Source organism: Fukomys damarensis, unplaced genomic scaffold (assembly GCF_012274545.1).
Source record: "Fukomys damarensis isolate Sample0158 unplaced genomic scaffold, DMR_v1.0_HiC HiC_scaffold_29, whole genome shotgun sequence".
In the NCBI taxonomy this organism is placed as follows: domain Eukaryota; kingdom Metazoa; phylum Chordata; class Mammalia; order Rodentia; family Bathyergidae; genus Fukomys; species Fukomys damarensis.
This window is the reverse complement of record NW_022900941.1, coordinates 19225435-19241890: the sequence shown is the minus strand read 5'-3', so window position 1 is coordinate 19241890 and position 16456 is coordinate 19225435. Positions and strand designations below refer to the sequence as shown.

General features: G+C 35.6%; 1 protein-coding gene across 1 annotated transcript in view; it reads right to left on the bottom strand.

The window, feature by feature from the left end:
* Thsd7b (thrombospondin type 1 domain containing 7B) overlaps positions 1 to 10290 on the bottom strand; it is a 718705-nt gene extending 708415 nt beyond the window's left edge. Inside the window, exon 1 of the mRNA XM_010606147.2 lies at positions 10125 to 10290. Within this exon, the coding sequence (XP_010604449.1) occupies positions 10125 to 10263 (139 nt within the window). The 5' untranslated portion in view covers positions 10264 to 10290. The remainder of the gene's footprint in view (positions 1 to 10124) is intronic.
* Between the last annotated feature and the right edge of the window lie 6166 nt (positions 10291 to 16456).

Genomic DNA, 16456 nt, shown 5'->3' with positions numbered 1-16456 from the left:
GGGATAAGAAAATGATCAAAAATTAAATTGTGGGGAAAAAATTAAATTGTAGTAATGGTCACACAACTTAGCAAATGTACTAAAAACAGCTGATTTATACATTTAAATGAGTGAATTCTACTTTGATATGTATGTTATATAAACAGTATATGAATTGCATTTCAATAAATGTCATATAAACTAACAGTTATATGAATGTTATATAAATTATACTTCAATACAGTGTTTTGTTTTGTTAGCTTTTTTTTTTTTTTTTTTTTTTTGGTACCGGGGATCGAACTCCGGTCCTTGTGCTTGTGAGGCAGGAAACAGAATCACTGAGCTAAATCCCCAGCCCTAAAGTTCTTTTTTAAAAATAGCCAATTTCGGTATACTAGCACAATTGTAAAATGCTGCAGAACAGATGCTTCCATTTGGCATAAAACATTTGCTCGTGTGGATCATCGATCACCCAAAATGGCCACCAATTAACATGAATGTTAAGAAATATAAAAGGTGTTTTTGTTTGCTTTGGTTTGGATTCATGAGATTCATGATGGAAAATGGCAATATCGCAACCTGTTATAAATTCAGTTTCAAAGAGATAAACCTGAAACCTTTTCGTAGTGAAAAGACACTAGGCTAGCTTTAATTCAATTATATAATATCCATGCTATTGAAAAACTAATTTTTCAATGGCAAAACCATTGGGAACCTTGCACTGCCAACAACATCCTAGGTCTATCATGAGGACCACATATGATAATTGAAAGAGTGCTACAATATAGTTTTCATAGCTTATTAAAAGAAATAAAGGTGCCCCAAACATTCTTGCTTTTTCCCCTTTCAAGTCTGAAGGTGGAAGAAGTGAGTTATGTGGCCTTGTTAAGCTCAAACCCAGGTTGGGTCAAACAGGCCTCACATTGTGGCTCAAAGATAGCTTTGAGACTACATTCTGCCTCCTTATTGCTTTGGATAGAATCCACTTTGAAAATAATATAAACAAAGTGTTATGAATAGAATTTTCAGGGGAAAATAAGGGAGGTCTAATATTTGAAATAACTGAAGTACATGAGGAATGTCACTAGAAATATGGAAATTTTAAAAATATTTATTTTGAAAAATAAACTATATAAAATGAAGAAAAATATCTAATGGCCTTTAAAGAAATTATATCATTAGGTGTATGCCTATTTATACAAACTACATTATATTCTCCATGGCAGAAAATAGAGAACAGGAGAAAAGTTTCTTCAAGCAACACTTACACACAAAAAAATATCATTATTAAGGTGCTTAATATGATTTTTGAGCATGTAACATAATTTGAATAGAGAAATTTTACTGGACTATGCACTACACAGTATAAACTAGCTAAGTTTTTTTTTTTAATTTCCATTTTGCTGACAGGAAGGTGGAGGCAAGAATTTACAGAAATTATCCAAAGACACACACAGCTTGGCTTGGAAGCCAGTCTCATTTCAGTGTCCACACTCTGAACTACTCACCACCCTGCCTAGTAGGTAGGGCCATGCCTTTATGATTTATAGGCATGGTTATTTGAAAAGTGGTAGAAGATTATGTACACAAGCAGCTATACAATTAAGCCTCAAAACACTTTTAAAATATAGATTAAAAATGAAGCATCCTTTTAACACAGTGTATATACTTAGCAGTGGAAATCTTCGAGCAGCTGCACTCAACTAAAACATTATTAAGCCTGAGGAAGAAATCTACACACAGGAAAAAAAATCCATGTTATTCTTCCCACTTATTGTGTTACTTCTGTAGTGAAATGTATTCATGAATGAAATTTGCCACTGGATAATAACCATTTATAAAATGGAATTTTATTTTATATTCTTTCAAAGGGGTGAGCAATATGAAGCAGTAACAGTGTCACATTCTCTATATAATCCACTGCTGCTTTGTCACAATAAGTCTAGAGAGAAAAAGAAACCAAAGGCTGAGCTGGTTATTTGTGGTCATACATTTGTTTAAAAACTAAGCTTCGGGCCGGGGATTTAGCTCAGCGGTTCGGTGGCCTGCCTTGCAAGTACAAGGACCTGAGTTCAATCCCCAGTACCAAAAATAAATAAAAATAAAAAATAAGCTTCAGTAGTGCATAATGTTGAAAGAAGGTAAATATGAGTGATGTTAAATATACACTTCCTAAATTATTTCTCTGAGTCTTAGATATCACCTATTATTGTAGATAGGTAAGTTAATTAGGTATTTTGTAGGCAGTTAGACAGGGCCAACCCTCAAGACGCCAGCATGGAGGACAATCAAGACACATTCCCTGAAGGCCAGCACTATAAAAGGAGAGAAACTGCCATACCCAAGTAGGATTTGTATTGATAGGTATCAATCTCCTGGGTAGGTGACCAAGATCTTCCAGGAAAGATCCCTGACCCATACCCCTTACCAAAATTCCTGGCATAGTTCCTTGTAGGCTTGCTATGTGACTTGCTCCCCCACTGGATCCCCACTGAATCAATATTACCTAAGCAACTATACTTGTTGTAATCTTATTTGATCATAGTTTTTCCCACCTTGTGATTTCCCATTGGATCAGTATTACCTAAGCAACTCTACTTGCAAACTTACAAGTTAACTATATTTTTGTCTCACCTTGAACCCACCTCACCCCATGGCTTTGTCCCATAAAACACCATTGAGAAGCAAGGTCAGGTAACCCATTTTCCGGTCCCCCTTCTGTCTCAGACAGAAGCTATCTTTCTCTCAATAAATTTTTCCTACTCTTAACCTCCATTGTTTAGAATTCATTCTTTGATTTTAGAGAACACAACATTGTGCTTCAGATATTTAGTAGGTTTGGGAATTATATCTATTCCCTATATCAGCATGGCATGCATATGTGTCACACAAATGTCATCTATGGTTGTAAAGTTTTGGAAACTTCACTGGAATTTCAAAATAACTACATGAATAGAATGAATCCATGTAGGGCCGGTGATTTAGCTCAGCGGTTCAGTGCAAGCGCAAGGACCCGAGTTCAATCCCTGGTACAAAAAAAAAAAAAGAATGCTATACTTCTTACTGAATTATAATTCAAACTTAAATTAAATATCAAAATTCTTCCATGAAACAAAACAAACTGAAGGGATATATTTCCAGGTACCATAAAGGATTTTCTCCACTGAGAACCTGACCATTAGCCAGAAATTATTTCCACAGCAATAAACAATCTGGGGGCTCAATTTGTTCTCAATCATCTAGAGTCAATGATTGTTGAATTTGGTATTTTTAAAATTGTAACTTCGGCAAGGTTTTGTAACCAGTTAACCTTTTTATAGACAAAAATTATACCACTTGCTCAAAGTGAATAACTTATTTGATCACCTTAACCTTTATCCAGTTCAGCATGGTTTTTATTTCAGAATGAACAGCTTGATTGTTTGTTTGTTTGTTTTTGGTACATGGAATTAAATTCAGGACTCTGCTACTGAGCCACATTTCCCTGCTCCTGTCTCCCTTCTTAAATTTTGAGATAGAGTTTTACTAAGTTGCTAACTTGCCCAGGCTGGGCCAGAACTCCTTTTGCCTCAGCCTCTCAGAATGCTAGAATTAAAGGTGTAGATACTATCACTGTCTTGTCCATGTTTTTTGAAATCACAGAAATAACACTCAAAATGTAGTGGTTAGAGTGGAGTATCAACTTGATTGATTTGGGATCCATTTGGTGTATTGGTGGAATGCACACTGGGATTGTCTGGGTGGGTCCTTCAGGTCTACGTCTGGTTGCTCCTCTCTTCCTCTCTGGTGCTGTGGTAGTGCTCCTCCTCCTAGTCTATGAACTAAATACTTTTGCTCTATCACACCTTTGTATCTTGATGTTTCTGCCTTGGATCCAGGTGATCACAGACTGAGTCCTATTAATATGAGCCAAATTAAACTTCCCTTCCTTAAGTTGTGGGCATCATGAATTATGTCTTTGCTGAGGAAAGCTGGCTAATAAAAAGACTATACTAAACACATGTTTCTTAGATGAGCTAATATCCATAGAATTATTTGAAATTATTTTAATTCAATCTAATTTTGAAAGAAAATAGTAAAGGAACCCTTCTACACTGTCGGTGTGAATGTAAACTAGTAAAGAAATTCCTCAAAATCAAAACATTGAAATTCCATTTGGCCCAAATATACCTGGGCTAAAGACATCATACTATAGTGATACATGCATACATATGTTTACAGAAATGCAATTCACAATAGCTAACTCTGGAAACAACCTAGATGCCCATCAGTTGATGAATGGATAAAGAGAATTATAAATACAAGAAACCCAAGATATAAAATAATTCAAAGTAAAGCAAAAGAGAGATGGTAGAAAATAGGAAGGCAGACTGGAGGAGAAGGGATTAGCATAAAAAGGGGAGCAGGTAGAAAAGAAGAGTAAAGGGATAAAAAATGACCAAAAATACCAATTCCCCAAAACAACTATAACTATTATGTAACCCAAGCATACACTTTAAAAAAGTTTTCTTCAAAGAATTTTTTCTCTAATATTCCTAAAGATTAATATATATGTATAGTATTTGCCACATAAGTACCCTATACATAGTATAATATAAATAGAATGCAAGTTTCTTTAAAGTATTTTCAATATTGAAGCTATTATTATTTATGTTATAAGTAATATGAACATACGTCAGGTCCTTTTCTCCTTTATAATCTTTTTTTTCAAAAATAATTCCAATTTATCTACTTAGTTATGTGAACATAGGTCATTATTCTACTTTTTTATTCATTGTGTAGGAGTTATTGAAATTAAAATTTTCAGAGTCTAGCATACAGAAAGAAAATGTCATACCTGAAATGTCCCTAAAATAATTTATTATTATTTTTATTTTATTATTTTCTTTAGTTTTTTGAGACAAAGTCTCGCTGTGTAGTCCAGGATGGTGTTGAACTCCCTATGTAGCCCACAGTGGCCTTGAACTCATGGTAGTCCTCCTGCCTCAGCTTCCTGAGTGCTGGGATTACAGTCATACACCACAATGCCTGGCTATTATTATTTATAAATAAAGTACATATAGATGCTGATCTCTCTTTTTTATATAAGTATACAAAAGCTATAGAATATAAAATAAATATTTCAAACACAAAATTATTACATAATTACTATGTACAATATAATAGTTAACATTTATTGAGTAGCTACTATATGTTGGATATATTAATTTATCACCTTACTTCTCTGAATAATCCTACAGTATACTGGCTGTTGTCTTAATTTCAAATGGATAAATAAGGCTCAGAGGCTAGAGAACTCTCTATCCTTAGATACTCAGGATTTGTTCATGGGCCTGCCTTTGTAAAAACCTGTAGCCCAATCTATGCTAGAATGATCTCTTAGGATGATTTAAGGCTATTAAAAAAGCCTATTACAAAGAAACAACTATGGAATTTTTTTTTTCTTTCAGAAGCTGTTATTCAAAACAAAATTTGTTTTCCAGTCTTTTTATAAACTCGCTTGCAAAATGTAATTTTGGATAGTAAAAATATTCTGGAAACAGATAGTGGCAATGATTCCTTCCACCACACTGAAAATGTAATAAATATCACTGAATTTTACACGTTCAAAACTGATAAAATGGTTGAGTTTATGTTACATATGTTTTACCACAATAATTTTTCACTGTTATTTGGCTCCCCCAAAAGCAGTAGTTAGAATATGATCCTTAACATATTCCAAATCATAAACTTCAAGCTCACCTCTTTTCTAAGGCTACATTTAAATTCTACCTCTTTGCTAGTAGTTCCCAAATTAGTATCTCTAGCAAAAACCAGTCTCTCTCTCTCTCTCTCACATTCAAAGCCTGTGCAACCAACTTCCTGGTGAACATGCCCACAGGAATTTCGAAAAGGTTTAAGACCGGATGGAATACAAAGGGAAAAGAGGAAGTCAGGCCTCCTGCTGCTGCGGTGCTGCTTCACTGCTTTGCTGCCTTCTGCCTAACATGCCATGCGTTGCGATGCCCCTCTGCCACACCACCCTGCCGTGGAGCCAGCTGAAACTGGACCAAAACCTCCACAAACTGTGAGATGAAATAAACCTTTCCTCCTTTAACTTGTGGGTGTCGGGTGTTTTGTTTCAGTAAAGTAATGAGACATCGCCCCATGTTCTCTGCTCCAGCACACTGACCTCTTCTGTGGTCTTTAAACATGCCCCACACATTCTTACTACAAAGCACTTGTCCTTCTTGTACCCTCTATCTGGAATCTTAATACTCCAGAGCTGGCTCCCTCATTCCTTTCAAGTCTTTCCTTTATTTCATTTCCTCAGTAAGGCATATCACGGTCAACCCACGCAAGCTTTCAGCCATACCTCTTAGCACTGCACATCCCCCTTACTTAACCTATTTCTCCTCTTAGAAATGATCGTTATCTAACATATTCCCTAACTACTGATTATGTGGAGTACCCTGTTCCTGGACTATGTTTCTGTTTTATTCTCCATTTATCTTATATCCTTGTAACACAGAGTAAGGGCTTCATAAGTATTAGTAAAATGAGTTCACCTCTTAGAAACAATACTGAGACATTTTAAAAGATGCTACTGTGGCATCACAGTCCATGGCTTGTTCATTTCTACAAAGCAAGCACCCATAAACAGTTACATATTTAAACATTAAACAACAAACAACCTTACTCCTTCTCTGCTATCTTCCTGACATTACCCTTCTTTCTTGCTATGGATGACAGATCACCTGTCACTAAATACAGATAAAAGGATCTGATCACAGTGATGAAAAGCATTCAGCAGCCTTGTCAGAACAGTGACCACCCATCTTAAAACTGACCAAACTCTCCCTTAGAAAGGAAAGCCTTAGCAACACAACACTCACTTATTATTTACCAATCCATAGAAACACTAATCATTTGGGTGAAGTTTACTAACACCTAATCTGATTCCAGAGTGAACGACACCGTAGGACAGCAGAGAGCTTAAGTGGTTGACATTACATACAATCGAAAGTCAGTGAAAGGTTTCCGCATTTTGAAAATAAAGAATACTTACTGAGTTTCCAGAGAAATCTGTTCAAATTCCAGGTTATATTAGACATGTGTTCTTGGATTTGATAAAATAACATAAAAATACAGCTAATTTCAACTAAAAGTCTTTTTTTTAAATCAAAATTAAATATAATAAACTTAGGTAGAAATAAAAAACAGATCCTAAAATCCAGAAGTTGCCTTTGAAGATGATGACCTGGAATTACTCCAGGAGATGTGAATTCGCAAAACAACTTATTTCTTATTTTTAATGTAATGCCTCATCCATATCAGCATTATATTTAGTACCACAAAATTAGAAATCACTGAAATGCCAAACAACAGGAAAAGAAAAGATAAAGCAACGGGGAGCCAGTGAAATAAATTATTAAGTGAAAATAGAAAAGAATACTACGTAACCATTAAAAGATGAGGTTGACTTAAGTACAAGAATATGTAATATTCATCAAAATATAAATTATATGATAAAAGCAAACTACAAAAAAGGATGTAGAACATGATTAACATTATATGAAATAATGTGTGCACACATGCATATATATATGAATTATGCATTTTCAAATCCATAATTGTGTACCCTTTTTCCACCCGGCCCCTTGCCCAGGAGGCTTGCTTACAGACACATCAATAGATTCTCTGGCCTTGTGGCTACCGGCTGGATTCAGACAATGGAGTTTTGACAGGAGATGTGAAGGCAGAAAAAAGTGAGGTACATCTTCCTCTTATTTTTTACTTTTATTTCATTCTACCCCACTAAAGACCACAGCATCTGTCAAGTACCTTCTCCATCGTTTTCTCTCCAAATCCCAGGAACCACTTTCCCCTTATCTCCGCAGGTCTAGACGTTGTGGAAGAGTTTCTACTGATAGAGCTTGGGGATACTGCACAATCCCTGTGGTTGGCCTTAAACCCTGCTCCCACTTACCCACTTTCATAGGGTTCTATCTAGGCAATTTCTTTCCCAGAAGACCCTAAATAATAATAATATTAACATTACACATGTGGTTTGTCTTCAATAATATGTATAACATATACTTACACTAGAAAGGAAAATGCCCAAAAGATACAAAAGAGATTTGAGAGTGGGATACAAGTCTAGATTTTTGCTTTAAATTTTTTCTACTTTCAATATATTTGAGGCTCTGCATAATTTGTTTTAGAAGCAAGAAAAATGGGGGAAATATATGTATACATACACATATATACACATACATGCAATTACCTTTTTAATGGCACAATAAGGAGTGAAAGAAGCAATGAACACCAAGCAAAGAAAAATAATGACCTAGATATTCATTTTGAACAACACAATATGTCTGAGAGAAAGGATTCTCACTTCTTTATTGTCTGTTTGGTTTTTTTTGGTACTGGGGATCTAACTCGGGTCCTTACACTTGCAAGGCAGGCACTGGAACCACTGAGCTAAATCCCTGGCCCCAGGATTCTCACTTCTTAAACTCAAATTTGATGTTTTAAAGTACAGTGGACCCTCAAGTTATAACCAGCCTTACACATGAACAAGCTGGGTTAATTAGGTTAATGGAATATTCATCTACCTCTTGCTATCTTTAGAATATACCCAGGTAAACATCCAGATCTCAGCTGTATTGACTTAGTTCAAATCAGCCCTTGGGAACCCATCAAATTCGTACATCAAGGGTCCACTGTAGTTTTCCTGGATAGATATGGTTCTACAATACCCTGTTTCACTGACCTACTTTTAGAAAAGCAGATATTTTAAAATTTCTACAAAATGAGCCCATTTTCTTAACAGGTTTCATTCATGTTTCAAATTTGCTACTTTCCAACTGAATTGTATTTTTTGGAAAACTTTAGATAGTAGTATAGTTAAATAAATATGCTTTTTTGATTTCATAAAATGTTTGTCTTTTGTGATTAAAATAAAACAGTTCCATTTGCAAAAAAGTAATACTGACTCAGAGCTATTCTTGAAGCTTCCAAAACTACTGTAAGAAAAAAAAAGTAAAGGAAATCACTAACATAGTGTTGGAGCTCACAATTAAATTAATTTATAAGGGCTTTAATGCAATTAAATTTCCTCCAGACTGTATATATAACGGTGCTGGGGTTTTTTACTTAATATACTTTAAAGCATAATTCACTTTCATTTTTGCAAAGTCATTTGGATATTACAAATATCACTTTTATACACATTTCCATGGTGATAATATGTTCGCAGTCTATTTAATTTACAGATGATGAGACCAAAATGAAAACTCTCTGAGGACTATAGATCTTCTACAACATCACATTTTCCTCCTTTTCCATGATATTAAGTTTGTAAATTATCTATATTTGCAAGAACGGACTCTTGAAACAGTAATAAATATTTCAAATGATATGACTGTGAAACTTCTAGAAAATTAAAATCCAGAACAAAGACAATCATCTGTAATACAAAGAGCCAAGATATTTGGGGTGGTAATTTAAGTTAATAAAGTTAATAAAGGCTTTGAAATCAAATTTAACAAATCTTTTGCAGAGTCAGATTGAGAAAACAAAGAACATAAGTTACATATAAGTCTCCAAATCAAAGCTCAACCTATTAATATATCTAAAAGATTGCACATAACAAGATTAAGGATTTCCAAATGTATTAAGATGACTTCATAGTAACAACCACTAAGTAAAACTGTTAGGATAATTTTTCATGCCCCCAAACTTAGATGTACAGGATCTAATCTAGAAAGCATTTACTAATAAACAGCTAACTAGTTTGAACCCTGAAACACATATAGATTTGGTTCAAAGCATTTGTAGCTGAGAATAACAGCTAAATTCAGATGTTATTTTTGTTACAAATAAGTAACACAGAAGTGAAATCTTTGACAAACAAGAAGTGGATGTAACTATACAAATCATAACTTTAATTGACAACGACATGAAAATTCCAAATGACGACATTCATCACTGAAAATGGTGACAATTAGGCAGGAATAAAAACCCCAATGTATGCTGTCCAATAAAACACACAGACTATTTTTCCTCTCTGGATTATTTCCTTACTACTCCACAAATAAAGACAGAAAAAAGACTGTCATTAGTGACAGTCAGACAAAGAATAACCAGGACATTCCTACCTGGTTTCCACATGTACTGATTATCCTTTTTGCCTTCCAAATGAGCTGCAAGGGACAGCAAGAGTGAAAGCAGCGCAAACAGCTTCCTCATGCTCCTCCATGCCCAGGCAGTGACAGGGAGATTACCCTTTGGAAACATTCTTCAGTCTGCTCAACCTCTCGATTTACCTATTCCTAAAAGAAAAAAAGAAAGAAAATTATTAGGCAAGTTTCTCCTGTTCAGAAATTATGAAAATTCACCTTGATTGCTAGAACTTTTATTGTGATAGTATTATAATGCTTCTATTACATTACCATAAAGATAGTATACGTAATACTATTATTTGAAGGTCAGTAGTTTGCCATGTTTTTAATCCTTACCCATAAAAGCCACACCAATTCTATTAACTCAGAAGTCCCTCAGTCAGTCTACTTTTACTCTTCAAAGGAGGCAAGGCTGTCAAATATTGAGTATATTCCCTCCCTTCTACCCAGCACATCCCTTGAGATGCTTACTGATGGGGAAGAGATATGCCTACATGACAAAGTCCAAAAGACAGCGAGGAATGCTCTAACAGGACTGTGAAAAAAGTAGAAAAATGGAGATAAGGCAATTAGTTCTTCTCTGCTATGAAAAAAGAAGGAAACTCACACAAGATAATGAGAAGAGCCTTAGGGGAACATAAGAGCCTGAAGAAATCAGGAAGGACACATCAGGCAGAGAGAACAGGTACTGAACTGCATTCCGTGTTTGGGATGATTAGGTAGTTTGGTGGCTGCTTTGTGGAACACAGTAGGGAGGGATCAATGCACGGAGATGACATTTAGGTCATACACTGGGGCCCAATTAGAAAGCACTTTGATTGTCATATGAAGGATTAGGATTTCATGCTGTAAATAGAAACAATAAGAATTATAAAAGATCAAATGACTTACATATCTGAGATCAGTGTGCCTAATGGATACTAGCAGATGGTGCTAGAGAAACTGAGGGTAATTAAGAAATTAGTGAAATAGTCCACAGAATAATTAAACAATGAAAAGATCAGGACAGTTCTGAGAAAAAGAGGTAAATTAAAATATTTAGTTCACAATCAGATGCATCTTATAAAATGATGAAGATGAAACAGGACAGTAAGACTACAAATTTAGATTGATGAACTGATAAAAATCCCTTTATCAAAGAAGGTTTGAGAAGAGGAGCAGATCAAAAAGGGAATATAAAAGGAATCTGTTTTTTTAATTTTATTAGTACTTGTTTACAATATATCATGATCGCATTCATCCTGGGGCGTTGGTACATGTACGTAACTCACGTGAATTCTTTTTATTGTTCCTTCATCTCCTTCCCTCCCCACTCCCTTTCAGCTCTTGGTCCCCTTCCCATCTGCAAAAGCTCTATCTTCATGTTTCCTATCATCTTTCTTTTATTTTGCTGTTTAATTTACATATGCTTTAGATTTCTCATATAAGAATCTACTTAGACTACATTACTATGTTAAGTCTAATGTGCCTGTCAGATATCTAAGTATAGTCTCCAGATAGTTTTGGTTTTCGGAGCTTGAGAACAAACTCAGGGCTTTGTGTATGCTAGGTAAGTGTTCTACTACTGAGCTACACCCTCAGTCCCATTTACAGTTTTCTACACTAAAAAAAGATAATCCACCTGGAGTGAAAGCTGAAATAATTAACATGACACATACATTATGAAAACATTATTTACATATAAAGAGACACACATGGAAGGGTAAAAGTGTTGAAGAGTAAAATGGGCATCAAGGGCAGAAATGATTGCCTCTAAAGGCTTACCAGAAAAATTTTTAATTCATTAAGTTTATTGGTACATTTTAGGAATACAATATGATAACATTCATTATTGGGAATTTGTACCTTTACATGCTATATCTTGTTTCTTATTTTTTTCTCCATTCCCCTGACCTCGCATCCATCCATCCACCCCTTGCTATTCACAAAAAAATTTGTTTTTGATTTTTCCCTTTCTCACATTTATGCTTTGCCTTCTTTCCTTCCCCCTGCCTTTCCGACTTCCCCTCTGGACCTTTTCTTCCTATTTCACATTATCTATTAGTCATTTTGATCCTTATTTACACCTTCAGGTTCTCACATGAGAAAAACTATTTGATACTTACACATGTGTCTTATTTATTTCACTTAAGAGTATGTCCTCAATGTGCATCCATTTAGGTAAAAATTTCTCCACTTTCTCATTTTTTGTGGCTGAGTAGTATTCTATTTTATATTTAAGAAAAAAAAACACATCTTTATCCAGTCACCAGTTGATGGACAATTGGGCTGTTTCCAAGTTTGGATATTAAAATTTGTAATTTGTGCTTGTATATTTCATTTTCTTTCTTTCTTTCTTTCTTTCTTTCTTTCTTTTTTTTTTTTTTTTTTTTTTTGGTACCGGGGATGGACGCACGCAACAGAACCACTGAGCTAAATCCCCAGTCCCAGTGCCTGTATATTTCAACAGCATATTTCATAGAACTTGAGAAAACACTTCAAAACTTCATTTTAAACCACAAGAGACTTAGAATAACAAAAGCAATTCTAGGCACAAAAGACAAGGTAGTGGGTATCATAATCCCCAACTTGATACTATACTACAAAGCTACTGTGATAAAAACAGTACAGTACTGGCAAACAAACAGATGCAAGGATCAGTGGAACAGATCAGAAGATGCACAAAAAACTCCAGAAATACTCAGCTACTTCATCTTTGACAAAGGAGCCAAACATACTCATTTGAGGAAAGATAGACTCTTAAATAAATGGTGCTGGAAAAACTAGACTTCAACCTTCCAAAGGTTAAAACTAGACCTATATCTCTCACCATGCACTAACCTAAAATCAAACTGGATCAAGATCTAAATATTAAAAGAGAAACACTAGAATGGTTGGAAGAGAGGTTAGGTAGAGCTCTGATCACAGTGGCATAGGCAAAACAAAATCTCAATTGCATATGAACTAGCACAAAGAATCAACAAGAGATATCTCATCTTATTAAAATGCTTCTGCACAGCAAGAGAAACTGCCAACAGAGTGAAGAGACAACCCACAATGTGGGAAAAATATTTTACCAGCTGTCCCTCAGACAAAGTCCTTCTACTTTGAATATATAAAGAACTTAAACAAATCAGACCTCCCAAATTTAAAGACCCAATCAAAAAATGGGTATGAAAATGGATGTTCAAAACTGGACATCTGAAATGAACAGACATTTCTCAGACTAAGAAGATTCCACCTCATTCCAGAAAGAATGGCTGCTATCAATAAGTCAAAGGAAAAAGGAAGTGCAGACTGCTGCAACCACTGTGGAAATTGATATGGAGATACCTCAAAGAACTAGGATTGGAAGTCTCATTGTACAGTTCAGGATGCCCTGAACTCACTATGTAGCCCAGGCTGCCCTTGAACTCTTACAATCCTTCTCCCTCAGCCTGTAGATTACAGATGTGCACCGCAACTCCCAGAACCTGCAAAATTGTTAAATATGGGTAGCAAATCTGACTATGAATTTCCTGGTGACCAAAGAAAAGAAATAGATACTATAATTATATAACCCTTATGTGCATACGATTAAATTATACCTTCCTCTTTTTTATTTCTTTTGCAAAACAAGCCGCTGCCTTGCTCCCAAACACTAAGGGAATTTACCCCATGAGTCCTCATAAATACAGATGATGCTGAGCAATGTGCTAAACACTTTACTTCAGCAAATAAAACAAACAGTAAGTTGTATATGGCAGGGTCTCATGGCACTCCTTGAACACACCAAAGAGACAGTGCAAAGTACAAATCAGTAAAATTTATTCTACAAGGAGTCAAGAAAGAAAGTTCAAGTACACAGCTCTCTGATGGTCTGTCTCAACCCAGGGATCAAGAGAATATTTGAAAGACAACCAAAAGCTTTTCTTGAAATTTATATATTACACGTCCCTGTAAGAAGGGTAAAAATGAAGGGCTGTGCTGAAATAACATACGGCCTGCTTGTTTGGTTGATAGTGGCTAAGAGTGACCTGTTAGAGGATTTCCAAGACCTCTAGGGCATTACTAGACATGATTCTAAAACCTCTGTTCTTTAGAACTAAACTAGCCACATTTTATTGGTCCAAACAGCCAATAATACTATTGACTGCAGCTGTGCTTTTGCTAAGACTTGAGAATCATGAATGATAAATTACAGTTTATTTCAAGGGCATTTCTATCTTATATGGTATATCTGTGTAAAGCACAAAAAGCCTCTCTTCAAGTAAAAATATGTATTTTATGCATTTTTTTCATTGAGTTTATTGGTACTTTTTAAGTATACAGTACAGTTACATTTATCATTGGAATCTTGTACCTTTACAAGACAGATCTTGGTTCTCATTTTTTCCCCATTCCCCTGCCCGCCCTTAGCCACCACCCCCCATTTACAAAGACTGGTCATTCAATAAATGCAGATGAAAATAACACTGAGATTCCACCAGAAAAAATGGCTGCTATTAAGGAATCAACCAATAACAAATGCTGGCAGGGCTGTGGGAAGAAAGGAACCCTTCTCCACTGTTGGTGGGAGTACAGACTAGTGCAACTACTGTGGAAATCAATATGGAGATACCTCAAAGAACTAGGATTAGAGGTCTCATTTGACCCAGGTATCCCTCTGCTGGGTATCTTTCCAAAAGAATTAAAAGAATCATACCACAGTAATACATGTGCACCGATGCTTATAGCGGCACATTTTGTAATTGATAAAACTTGGAAACAACCCAAGTGCCCATCAGTTGGAGACTGGATAAAGAACATATGATTTTTCTATAAAGATACATACTCAGCCATAAAGAATGAGAAACTATAGTCATTCACAGGAAAATGGATGCATATTGAGGCCATACTCAAGTGAAATAAATAAGACACACGTGTAAATACTGACTAGTTTCTCTGGTGTGAAAACTAAAAGTGTAAATAAGATTTAAATTGTATAACTGACAGTGTGAAATAGAAAAGGGCTAAATATGTAGGGAAAGTGGGAAGGGTAGGAGAAAGGCAATAAGGGACAAGAAAAAATAGAAAAGGAAAAAATATGTATTTTGAAGTTAGTACATAATTACAGAAACTGAATTGTTCTGGCCATGAGTGCTTTTTCAGAATGCATGTGGGCATTAACCCAGGCTGTATGCAAGAGCAAGCACATAGTCCCCTGTCTCACACACGCCACCACCACCACCACTATCATCAAGAAGCACACTGCATGCCTTCCCTCCCTGTTTTGTGGCGAGGAGACTGCCAACTTCAGAGATGGAGTTAGGGAAGGCCCACCGTGGTAGGGGACGTAGTACAGGCATATGTGTTCCCATCAGCTCCTGCTTTGCCCAGTATGCAAGCCCATGAGTTCAACAACACTGAACTTATATAGGAGGAAACTCCCTACTAGAGACCCTGAGATCTCAGCTCTCATCTACTTGCTCCCATGTCTGCTAGCATCTGACTATAAAATATGTCCCCTTAGATGGGATCTCTTTGTACACACACATACCCTACAGATCCAACACACTGATAATCGCAAATTCACATGCTTTAAAAAAAACAGAAATTGTGTCATGATATTTTAAAGTCAGCCTAAGTCTTCAGATCACTGAAGAGTTATTCCACTTTTACAAAAAAAAAAACAGACCGAGCCAGCCTATGACTTTCCTCTGAAACCAACATAGGATAGAATCGTCTGCACACATACACAAAGACACACACACAACATGGATGATTAATTCTGCATAATTAACAGATTTGATAAGAAGACTTTCATCCAGACACATTCAGAAGACACCACTTCCAATTATTCCAATGAAGCAACTGGGAAAGAAAATCTACATATTGCCCCGTAATTTGTAGTAGTCCTGGTGACTCCTACAAAGTTGAAAAACATACCTGTGAAAAAGCAAATAAGCTGGCCTTCTGTATGATGAAGGATTTAAGTCAATGACATGTCAGAGAGCATTTGATAAAAAATGAGCTTGTTTTAGGGCAGTGATCCTAAGCTATTATTTCCAAAGTTAATAAAGTAATCAGCTAACAGGACCACTCTCTACTGAGGCCACTTCTATTTGTGATATAAAATCACCAGGGTACAAAGATGACTTTGTCCATTTTCATTAGTGGGAGATATGCATCCAACATATCTAAAAACATAGTCAAGTCCTTAAAATGTAAACTTAAAAAAAAAGGACCAAAAGTATGTTATCTTTACTCCAAATATAAGAAAGCAGGAAGCCAAAAAACACATTTAAAAGGACTGAGTTATACCAAGACCACACATGAGCCAAAATGATTAGCCAAGGGTTCATATACAA